Below are 11836 nucleotides of genomic sequence, written 5' to 3' on the forward strand. Positions count from 1 at the left end.
AAGTCAGTGTGAACATACAAAATGGACTACATTAATTTCAAAGCACATGTCAAATTAACTGGAACAAATAGCCTAGGCCTATATTTAGCTACTAGGGTGCTTTATATCGGCTAAGGTTGTTTATACAAGAGTTCTGCATTCAGAAAACTGGAGTTAAAGAGCCTTCCATGGCACATCTTTTTTGTCTTGTAAACAGCACAATCTTCATAATGTATTTGTATTTGTAAGATGATGACACATGATGTCACATAGGCCTTTTTCCTTCCACCAATCACAATTTAGCAACATCTGATTCAGGATCTGATGGCAGTTGTGTGGCTGTTATGATACCAGGCCACTGTCAATTAAAATTGATCAAACAACACCTGTACTGTCCTTATGATCAGCTGAGTTTTTGACTGTTAAACAAACAAACAAAACACAAAAAGAACCAGGCTTATTTAATGGTAAAGAAAAATACTTAGCAAGTTGTCATGGGGGTTAAATTAAGCTGATGAAGTCTGGTTTATTTAGCTGCATGGCTAGTGAAGTATCACACTATTAAAGAGTGCTAGTAATTGCTTTTGAATAAAATGCTAAAAGCAATATCGCCTGCAGTATTAACATTTGAGTCTTTTCATCATTGTTTTTGAGGTTTTGTAAGCATTGCTCCTTTTTTTTACTATGGTGTAGCTGTCTTTACAAGATCCAGGTGGTTTGGTCTGCTTCAGTCTTGGTGTACATTCCTGTGACTGGATGGTAAACTCTGGCCCAGTTGCCAAACAACTGACAATTTGTTTTTCACAAGTGTACCACAGGTCTATCGGGTATTTACATGTTTATTTACGTGTCACCTCTTCTCTCTCAGCATATGAATCAGTATCATCACAGACTAATTTGTGTCGATACAGTTACAAAATATCCTTTTAACATTTTAAGGTCTGGGGCTTTGATTCTGGGTGAGTGAAGGGGAGAGTACATGTAGAATAGCTGTAATTTAACAAGTAAATTAGGAGTGCAAACATAATAGCCTTAATAGGAGACCTAACAACATCTTCGTGACCATAAAACAATTACAAAGTTAGAGTGAGTTCATGTCTACATGTATGCTTTCAACTACCCTGAACAATTCTAAAAGTTTATGAGAAACAAGATTTTAATCAGGAAAATTTTAATTTGTATATTAAGAACTGCTTTAAAAAATTACAATTATCTAGAAACAGTTAGCTCCACATGGCAGTGACAAAGGTTTGATTTATTTTATTGATGATTTCAATATACTACTACCAACAAAGCAAACAAATAGGCTACATTATAAATCAGTCAACAGGGGTCAGTATTTAAGTGCTTGCACAAAAAAGTAACCTTTTCAAATTCACATAATAATCATGCATTTGATGTAATAATGGCAGGCTCTGTAAATGTATCAAAACATAGCAACATATATTCTCAGTTGGAAAAGTGTCAATTTGCATGTGATTGGTATTTCATTTGATTTGGTATTCTTTGAACAAAAACAGCAATGGTACTTTATCCACAAGAATCACACAAAAGTCTTACATTTGAACTTCAGAAATCAATCTATATTCAAATTCCATCTTTTCTTTTAAACATGATTTGAGTTGTGTCTGCTTTGTGACAGTTTTGTGACAGTGATTTTGTGAGCTGTAGTTTGCTCTGATCTGACCTTCCCAAACTCAGTATATCAAAACATATCACATCTGAGGGCCTGAACACCTGTGAAGAACTGATGATCAGGGCATGTACTTCATTCCTTTCATCCTAGGAATTATATTTATATCTCTGATGTCATCATGCTGAAGCAACCAACACAAGTAGCGCTCCGTCCCCATGCCCCATCCACTGGTGAGGAGTGGTTTCACTTGCCGCATGTTAATGTACCACTTGTAGGACTGCTCTGGCACGACATGGTGCCTGAGGGCCTCTTGTTCCATCTCAGGGGTGGAATGACATTTGCCAAGACCCACAGTCTCACCCAGTCCCAGGAGAAGGTCAGCAGCTTTGGCTTTAACCCGCCCAGTGCCCTTCACATATGCCTGGTAGAAGGGAACTCCCAAATGGTCCATTTCAGTCAGCCAAACAGCACCGCCATATTTTTCTATCAAGACCCGCTCTCCTTTGCCGTTTTTCCATCCAGCTTGCTCAGCATGGCTGTGACATGTGCATGTGAACTAGTAGAGAAACAAAAGAGCGGAATAAGAACTAGAGGCACAGTAAGTGGAAACTGTATAGCCGCAAACCGCTTTACCATCCGAAATTAAAACATTGACAGAACTTAAGGTTTTTAATATACCTTTAAAGCAATGGTTGAAACTGAAACAATTCTGTGAACACTGACTGTACAGGATACAATGCAATGCAATGCATACAAATATGATGTTGCATATGTTAGCATGCACAGACATATGCACACTTTTCTGTTCTTGTATTGTTTGTTGTGTCTAGACTCTGTTTATAGTGATTTCTACATCTTCTTCAGTCCATATCTTATTTCATGTATGGGATGTATTTATTGTATGTATTTTAATGGTTGTAAATTTTAAACTCAATACTCTGTAATCTCTGTTTTAATTTTACAAGCCTAACGTCATGGCTAGAAACCTGTATGCATGGCATCTACTTTGTATTCTTTATAAAGCAATGTTCTATGCATTTGTCCCTGTCAAATAAACATTAAATAAATAAATAAATAAAAGGGTCCCGTTAGTGTTTAGGATCATATCACAGTGTTTCTTCAGCATAGCCTTGGTAAGGTGAGCCAGGAATCCCTCCGCTATGGACATGGCCTTGTCCATGTCACCCAACAGTTCACACTCCACGTGGTAAAACTGGTTCAAGTGTGTGGTATCAGGGTCTTCCCCTCTAAAGCTGGGAGAAATGTAGTACGTCCCTGGCAGGTTCTCTTGGAAGCGAAGGAAGTATTCAAGCACAAATTGCATTGAGTCAGCCAGGTAGATGTCCTGGCCCAGCAGGTTAACAGAAACTGGTTCTGAGTCAGATCCTAGGCCCATTGGTGAGGAGATGGTGTCTGTGGTGAGAGGGGTTAGAGCATAAGAGTACTGGCAGGAACTGTGAAATTATTCCACTGTGCTGTGGAGTGTTTTGAATCTGGAACAGGTTGCGATACCACGGGCTCTTGATGGCAAGTGTGGAGTGAGACTGAGGGTCTTCCCATGAATGAGGAGGCCTGCACTCTGTAATTTTTGAGTGGATCTTTTTGAGGGCCTCAGGGTCAGCTGCTGGGCCATCCAGTGATGACACATATCCAGGGTAGCTTTGGAAGCACTCTGGTTGCAGTTCAGCAGGATTAGTGCCATCTGGTGAAGGTAACACAGGGATCAGCTTGGCATGAGCATAGTCAATCTCAAAGCCCTCAAAGATCAGTGCAACGCCTCGAGCTCTCATCCCCTCTTCCAGTAGTCGGGCAACTTTATAAGTGGCTAAGATCAGTGCTTTGTAGTCAGCTTCCTGTAGTTTGAAGATGTCACTGGACAGTGGTTTGCGTGGCACCACAACAGTGAGTCCAGGAGTGTTTGGGTATGGTGTCAGGAAGGCAACATGCTCACTGTCTTCCCACACTCTCCACTGTTGCTGCTCTCCACGCACAATACGACTGAACAGGTTATCATGGGAAGCGTCTCCAAAAAAGTCAAAGCAAGGGGGTGCATTCGGTGTTGGCAGTCCATTTCTAATCTTGGCTTGAACCTGGGCCAGTGCCTCATCATCCCAGCGTGGGCCACTTTTTGAGGTGCAGTAGCCAGGATGGAATGTGTGGAATTCTTCTTCATTGGCTAGATGGGGCTGCCACTTTGGCTCTATACCATGAAGCGGTAGCAGTCAGATTTGTGCTGGCTGATCAGGTATTGGATTGAAAACCAAGGCACAGCGCTGCACTCCCAATCGCTCACATAGCAAGCTTGCCACAGCTTTTGCTGCTTGCAGCATAGCAACAAAATCAGGTGTAGCCAACTGGAAGATGCTGCTTGCCCCATTAAGAGTTTTTTTAGTCAGAATGGTTGACCCAGGGATCCAGGGGCTGGAATCAAGGTAGGCAACCAGCTCATCTGTTTCCCAGATCACATCAGAGAAGCTCTTCAGTGGCCTTAGGACCTCTACTCGTGAAATGCCACTTCTCATGGAGGCCACAAACATCACAGCAGCATTTGTTTCAATGATGCCATCACCTTTAGTGTCCACTGCAATGATTCCTGCACAGATCCCATACAGATTTTCAGCCATCACTTCTCTACATGCCTGTCTAAGGCATGCCTGGTCCAGACGCCAAACTTTGGATGACAAAGGACTGCAGTCTCCAAAGACTCAAAGCATTTAATTAAGTTTAATTAAATCTTTAGTTACCTGATTACGTTTGCCTCTATTTGAGTAGTTATGTTCAACTGTTGTTGCTATCTGTTGTTGATATTAGTGCTGAAAAGAAGTTACTTGTGCAGTGTTTTTATTTTCAGCAAGACACTCCTTCATCTAATGTAATCAATGCTTGTTCATAATACTTTCCTACAGGATTCCTTTAGAAATGATGACAAAGAAATGTTTTACTTTACTCTTAATCGCCAGCTTGAATTTAAGGATGAATCAACAATATTCCCAGTTCCTAAGGAGAGACGAGCTTTGATTTAATCAAAAGCTTTCCTCATGTAACCTGAGCTCCCCCAAGTGGACGAAATAAGTATTACATGCCCTCGTTGGAAATGCCGTTAAATGTATAAATATCCTGACCAATAATGTGACAATTGTTTCCTGTTACCAAATGCCTAGAACAGTACAACTGTTGAGGTTCGATTGTGGAAAATATTTGATTATAATACGTGCAAAACTGAGACGCCCCCTGCAGAACCACGCCCCAGGCAACAAAAGAGCAACACGCGACCTCTCGCTCTCTCCTCTTCGCTGTTGGCTCTCTTCCACTCTGCTCTGCTCTCTGGACGCTTCGGCACGCGCGTGGCGTGCCTCGCCAGGCAACGCCCAGACTCGGCCAGCGAGACAGGCCTTTTGTTCGCCTGAAGCTACACACCTGAAGTGCCGCGACATCGATCTGCCCTTCAGTTTGTTTTTAATTTCTTTATTTCTTTTGTTTGTTAAAGTTATCAGTCCGTTAAGTTACACTGGACTAATTCAGGAACGACCAAGTTCCATTTTAAGCCTTTTTCGTCGAAGCCAACTTCACCAAGGTAAGACCAAGCCACGTGGTCTCGCCAGTGTGGTGTTCGAACGATAATGCTGCGTGATGTGTTGAGAAGAAATCCGCTTGACACTGTTCTTGATTATAAAAGTTTATTACATCAAAGAATTCAGCATCAATTACAAGCTCTGCAGCAGCTTGGAGAGTGACCCAGCCCGATGGCCACTCTGTCTCTCTGTACATTGAACACAGCTTATATAAGACATGTTTAGGTCTCTGCTAAATACCTTATAAGGGCACAGTGCTGTAGACTAAGTGTAACCATCTGTTAGACACCACTTCCCCTAACACTGGGTCCACTGTGTCTCCCTCCAGCTCTGGGTCAGGGGTCAAATTCTATAGGAGGGTTCACTCTTGGTACACCCATCAATCATTACTTCCCCTTAAGGGTTCACTGTCCCTCTCTCCAGCTGCAGAGTATTATGTTAAACTGTAATGTCAAAAGCATATGTTATACACCACACCAGCTACAACGAAGGAAACCTGAAAACAGCCGAATTGCCAGACAGAGGAGGTGTTTTCAATCAGACACGGAAAACCCCGGAGAATCCCTAGCAAAAAGCCCGGATCGGGCAGCTAGCGTGGGACCCGTGCAACAGGCCAAAAGCAGGCTGTTGACAAGCAGTAAGACTTAACACACGTTCTGTGATCAGATGTCCATTTTAACTCCTAAATCATAGCATTAGTTTACTTTCATTAGCTCTTCTATGCCATATGAGTCAAATGCTTCCCACAACTGAACCTCCAGGCTCATTGTTCAGCAAATGTTTATGTTCCCTGTATCCAACCATCTTTTTATCACCTTAGTTAGAGAATAAATTCACTGTAATATAATCAAGAGCTGTGTGTGTTGCCTATTTCTAGTTCCTGCCAAGAGAATTGACCCTTTAGATATGAGACTGACTGACTGATTTAAGATGATTGAGCGATTATTAACTAACTGATCACTAGTAATAATTGTATAATTATTCAAAACTACCTAGAGGTCCGGAGACTCTAGGATTATAACAACTCTGGTGGTGCCCTTAACGAGGAAAATTTTGATTTTATGAATCTTCAATTATGAATTCATAATTGGGTATCAATTCTCATAAAGGCACAGAAAGGAGAAGATCTGCTGCCCCAACATCAGGAGAGCCCTGGAGCTGTTAACAGTGCCTGAGCTAGGCTTACCTAGCCACATCATCATCCATACAAGCACCAACGACTTAAGGTCCCAACAGACAGACTCTCTGAGGAGAGTCACTGAGCAAGCCTCCACCAATTTCCATACCAGAAAGATAGTCGTATCCATGCTGCTGCACAGGAGAGACTTCCACCCCTACACCATTCACAGAGTGAATATCAGCCTCTCCAGGGACTGTGCCCTCAAACCCAACGTGTTCTTGGCCCACCACCCGACCCTGCACCTGGACTGCCTGTATGATAACATACACCTACACAGAAATGCAGTCCCCACCCTTGCTAGGACCCTGACGGATGTTGCTCTTGGAAGGAGACCTACTACCACTCCAAGGGGTAACCACACAACGCAGACCCCACGCAGACCTCCAGGACCTCCTAGACCTTCAAGACCATCCAGACCATCCAGACCTCCACCATACATCCATCCCCGGCCATCAGAGAGGATGGCCAGGCCACCAAACCCACCGCATCACCAACATCACAACCCCCACCAACACAACACTGGCCACTGATACCCAGCCAGAGAGCCCCCCAGCCTGGAGGTCCTATACCCCCCCTCATCCCAACGGCAGAACCAAGACTACAGGAGCAGCAGCCTATTGGACTTAACTATACTGCAGCGGTGAGAAGAGCCACAGCCCCGCCACCCTCTGGTGAACTCAAAGACATATTACACATGCTAAACCTGCTCTGCTCGCTTGATATAGCTACATGGTGGAAGAGCAGAGACCTCTTAGAGACATCACAATAATTCATAGTTTAGCATGTTGGATATACTTTTAAATGAATAGTAATATAAGGACAATTCTTAACAATATTTCACACATGATACACTCTAAAATGTCACTTATTATTGACATTTTAGAGTAGATTATTTACTTATTATGTTATTAATTTACCTACAACACTATTTTCTATTTTTCTTTTCGTTTGTTACTAGTATTATTTTTTAATATCTAGTTTACTATTATTATTATTTGTTTTTTAAGGTGTTTGTCTAATTTTTGAACAGATTACACTTGGAGATGAAATCGTTACGGTAGATTATTTCATTACAGATCTAGAACCAATGTCTCTCAGAGCTTTCACAGTCAGCCCCCTCACACCCCTCTCAGAACACAGCAAAATCACCATCTATCTGAAAAGGGCTCAGTCTAAGTCTGGAGCCCCTAGTGCCTGTGAACTGTTTAACAGCACATACTCATACAGATGGACCCCAGACAGCATGGGGGCGTACCAAAAGGCACTGGAAAATCAAAACATAAATGATTTAACTCATTTATTTCTAACTGAAACATTTCCCCAGAATAATTCTGGTGTAAATTCTGCTGTGGACAAAATCAATTAAATATTTCATCATTTGGCTTCATTGTCTAATTTGAAAGCCTCCAAACCAAAACCTCAACAAATGAACAATAACAAATGGTTTGACACTGAATGCAAAAACCTGAGGAAAACTTTAAGGAAATTATCAAATGAAAAGCATAGTGACCCAGATAACCACAACATATGCTATCAATATGAGGCCACTCTGAAACAATACAAGTACACCCTAAAAACTAAGAAAGAACAACACAGCAAGAACCAGCTCTGTGAAACTGAGGAATCCTTAGAGTCCAACCAGTTCTGGGAGAAATGGAACAACCTAAACAAAACCCAGCAGGATGAATTGGCGATCCAAGATGGAAATACTTGGATTAATCACTTTAGTGAATTATACAGTAATATTACAAAATATGATGATCAGTACAAGATATTCATGAATTGGAAAACTCTGGAGGCGGTGATATAAAACAACCAAAACCCTCTAGATTACCCTGTAACAGAACAAGAATTAACAGAAGTCATCCAATCCCTGAAAGGAAAAAAGGCTTGTGGTATTGATGGAATCCTCAACGAAATGATCAAATACTCAGACCATTAAATCAGATTGGCTATACTAAAACTTTTCAATACTATTCTAGCAACTGGAACTTTTCCAGACATCTGGAACAAAGGTTTAATAACCCCAATTCATAAATCCAGAGATAAATATGACCCAAATAACTACAGAGGAATATGTGTATCTAGTAACCTGGGAAAAATATTCTGCAACATCATTAATAAACGACTTGTCAACTTTGTTGATAACCACAATATTCTGCATAAATGCCAAATTGTTTTTTTGCCAAATTGCCACACAAAGGACCATATATTTACCCTCCAGACTCTAATTGATCAAGAATTAAACATTAAGAAAAGAAAGGAATATGCCTGTTTTGTTGACTTCCAAAAAGCCTTTGATTCCATCTGGCACAAGGGCCTTTTCTATAGGCTACTTGAAAGTGGCATTGGACGAAAAACACATGACTTGATTGAGAACATGTATACAAAAAGTGAATGTGCCATAAAGATTGGAAACAAACAAACAGCGTTTTTCTCCCAGGGCCGGGGAGTGAGGCAGGGATGCAATCTCAGTCCAATTCTCTTCAATCTATATATCAATGAATTAGCAAACCAATTAGAGAGTTCCTCCTCCTGAAGGACACAGAGATCAGAGGTCTGCTGTATGCAGATGACTTAGTGTTGCTCTGACCTACTAAAGAAGGTTTGCAGCAGCACCTTAACCTCCTGCAGAGATTCTGTCAGACCTGGGCCCTGACAGTAAACATAGCAAATACTAAGACAATGATCTTTCAGAAACAATACAGAAATCAGGTTACACACAATTTCTATTTAGACACCACTAAATTACAATACACAAAAAAATACACTTACCTTGGCCTCAACATTACATACACAGGGAACTTCAACATGGCCGCGAAAGATCTGAGGGACAAAGCAAGGAGAGCTTTCTATGCAATAAAAAGAAACATTAAAATATATATTCCAATTGAAATCTGGCTTAAAATTTTCCAAATTGTACTAGAACCAATAATTCTATATGGTAGCGAAATCTGGGGGCCAAAACTGAATTTGACAAATGGGACAAAACAATCATAGAATCTTTCCATACCGAGTTCTGTAAGAGCATCCTGCAGGTGCAGAGAAAAACACCAAATAACCTGTGCAGAGCAGAGCTCGGCCAGTACCCCCTCCTACTAAAAATACAGAAAAGATCAGTTAAATTTTACAATCACTTAAAATAAGTTAACCCCTAGACATATCCTCACAAAGCCCTAACATGCCAGGAGCTGAAACTAGAGAAGAGTCCCCTCAGCCAGCTGGTCCTGAGGCTCTCTGCAGTAACAAGTCCCCAACAGCCTCAGGACACCAACACCAACTCAAGCAGACTAAACCAAATTATCAGCAAGCAGAAAGAAAAATATACTGAATACCAGAAAGAAACAACCAAAACACAAAGTAAATTACAATGTTATCTGACCCTAAAAAGAGAATTCACACTGGCAAATTACCTGAGTACAATAAAATGTCCCAAACTGAGAAAAATGTTGACAACATACAGACTGAGTGAACACAGCCTGGCCATAGAAAAGGGTCGCCACAGACAGCGCTGGCTACCACAAGAGGAGAGACTCTGCTCCCAGTGTTACAGAGGACAGGTAGAGACAGAGCCGCACTTTCTAACCTCATGCCCCAAATATACTAAGACAAAAACACTTTGCAAATATTTCCCAAATATACCCCAAATTCGAATTCATATCAGACACACAGAAACTCCCCTATTTACGGGAAGAAATGCCAAAATGTGAAATAATTGCTGCTAAATATGTCTCATCATGCCATGAAGTGAGGACAACCAGTGGAACCTCAGACTGATAAATAATTGTACAGATTTTCAAACTTTCATTATTTTGATCATTTGATATTTTAGTAATTGTTTTGTTTTTACATTTGATACTGATTTCTTTTTTAAAAATGTATTATTATTATTTTTTAATCAATTAATTATTGATTTTTGTCTATTGATACACACACACACAGACGTTACTGTTTCATTTATTTATTTTATTTACATTTTTTAAATATATTTTATTTTTAACACACACACGCTTACCATTTATTTATTTCATTAAATTTTAATATATATTTTTTTTTTAACACACACGCTTACTGTTTTATTTATTATTTATTTATATTTTTAACACACACACACACACACACACATACACGCTTAGTGTTTTATTTATTTATTTTATTTTAATTTTTAATATTTTTTTAACACAAACACACGCTTTGATTACTTTACGCTTTAATTACTTGTTTAATGAGATGTATGGGGTTGATTGTTCTTATGTAGTATGTATGATGCTTTGGCAATATTGTTGTTACACATTCATGCCAATAAAGCTAATTTGAACTGAACTGAATTGAATTGTGTCATCAGAGCCAACAAAGGCTTCCAAGGCACGTACTAACTTACAAGAATGCATGGTGAGTGAGTAAGTAGGATCACATCGGCCATGTTTGTAGTGGTGCATATGGGTAGGTGTTACAAGGATGTGTTTAGGCAGCAGATTCCCCAAGAGTCTGCCTCAGGGAAAGCTGCAAGGAGAAGTTGATCCAAGCATCATACAAGCCTCTCTGCCCTCTGAGAGTAGAAAAGACATCAGGGTAGGAGGGCACATCAAATGTGAGAACTGGATGTGTTGCTTTTAAGTTAGGGCTCGGATTGGGGGTATTTACTCCTTACAAGGGGAATGTTAGGGAAGTTGGGCAAACAGAATTGACATTAACATTGTTCACTGATCCATTTGTGTTTTCTGTGTCAGTATAGACAAGGTTTAGGTCAACAGTTTCTGACAGATTATACACATGCTGAGTCACAAGCCACCACCCCATCCACAAGACTGTGTTCCAACACTATCCCAAAAAATTTATGCTTTTTCAGAAGTGCTTGTTGAATGGTTGAACAGCTACAAGAACCCCTCTCTCCTCCTTTAAATTACATGTATGATGGGTAGGTAGGTCCAAAAAGAAACTAATTTAAGATTCAACTGTGTTTTGTCAGTAATCTCACCTTAATCTCATCTTGAATCCTGCCAGGAATTCGGCTGGCAGCGAATACCTCACCCTGCTGTGTGCGCTCCATTGGCACATTGCCCTCCAGTAACAAGGGCTCACTGTACAGCTTTGCTGCTGCCCAGAGCAGAGCGGCTGCCCTCTGCAGCTGGGTACATTGCTTTACTTGGGAAGGAAGAAGAACAACAACAGGCAGGGCTGTGGAAGTGGGCAGGGGTCAGCACAGGACAGCAGAGCTCTCTTGAACTGCTCCGTCACCCAGTTCTCTTGGCCTGCAGCATATTTTTTGGTGGGCCTCTTGAAGGAGCTCCCTCTGCTGTTCCATCGTGCATTTAAACTCAGGGTAAAGGTCAGGACTTAAAGTGAGCTGCAGGACACGGCTCACTTCTTGCAAGGTAACATCCAACTCTGGAACAGGGTAGTCAAGAATGGTCATCCTGTTGGTCTGGAGGAGGCTTGAGTGAGAGAAAGAGAAAGGAGGATAGATAT

At 40.9% G+C, this 11836-nt stretch overlaps 1 protein-coding gene across 1 annotated transcript; it reads right to left on the bottom strand.

The window, feature by feature from the left end:
- Positions 1–1733: 1733 nt before the first annotated feature.
- LOC119917286 (asparagine--tRNA ligase-like) lies at positions 1734–3834 on the bottom strand (the record flags this gene model as incomplete). The annotated part of the gene is made up of 3 exons (XM_038737534.1): positions 1734–2171; positions 2745–2960; positions 3061–3834. Coding segments are annotated over 3 exons (1428 nt in total), but the record flags the coding sequence as incomplete, so codon positions are not given.
- Positions 3835–11836: the final 8002 nt, after the last annotated feature.

Source organism: Micropterus salmoides, unplaced genomic scaffold (assembly GCF_014851395.1).
Source record: "Micropterus salmoides isolate LMB-PRFRI ecotype aquatic unplaced genomic scaffold, ASM1485139v1 Ms_hic_scaffold_10, whole genome shotgun sequence".
In the NCBI taxonomy this organism is placed as follows: Eukaryota; Metazoa; Chordata; class Actinopteri; order Centrarchiformes; family Centrarchidae; genus Micropterus; species Micropterus salmoides.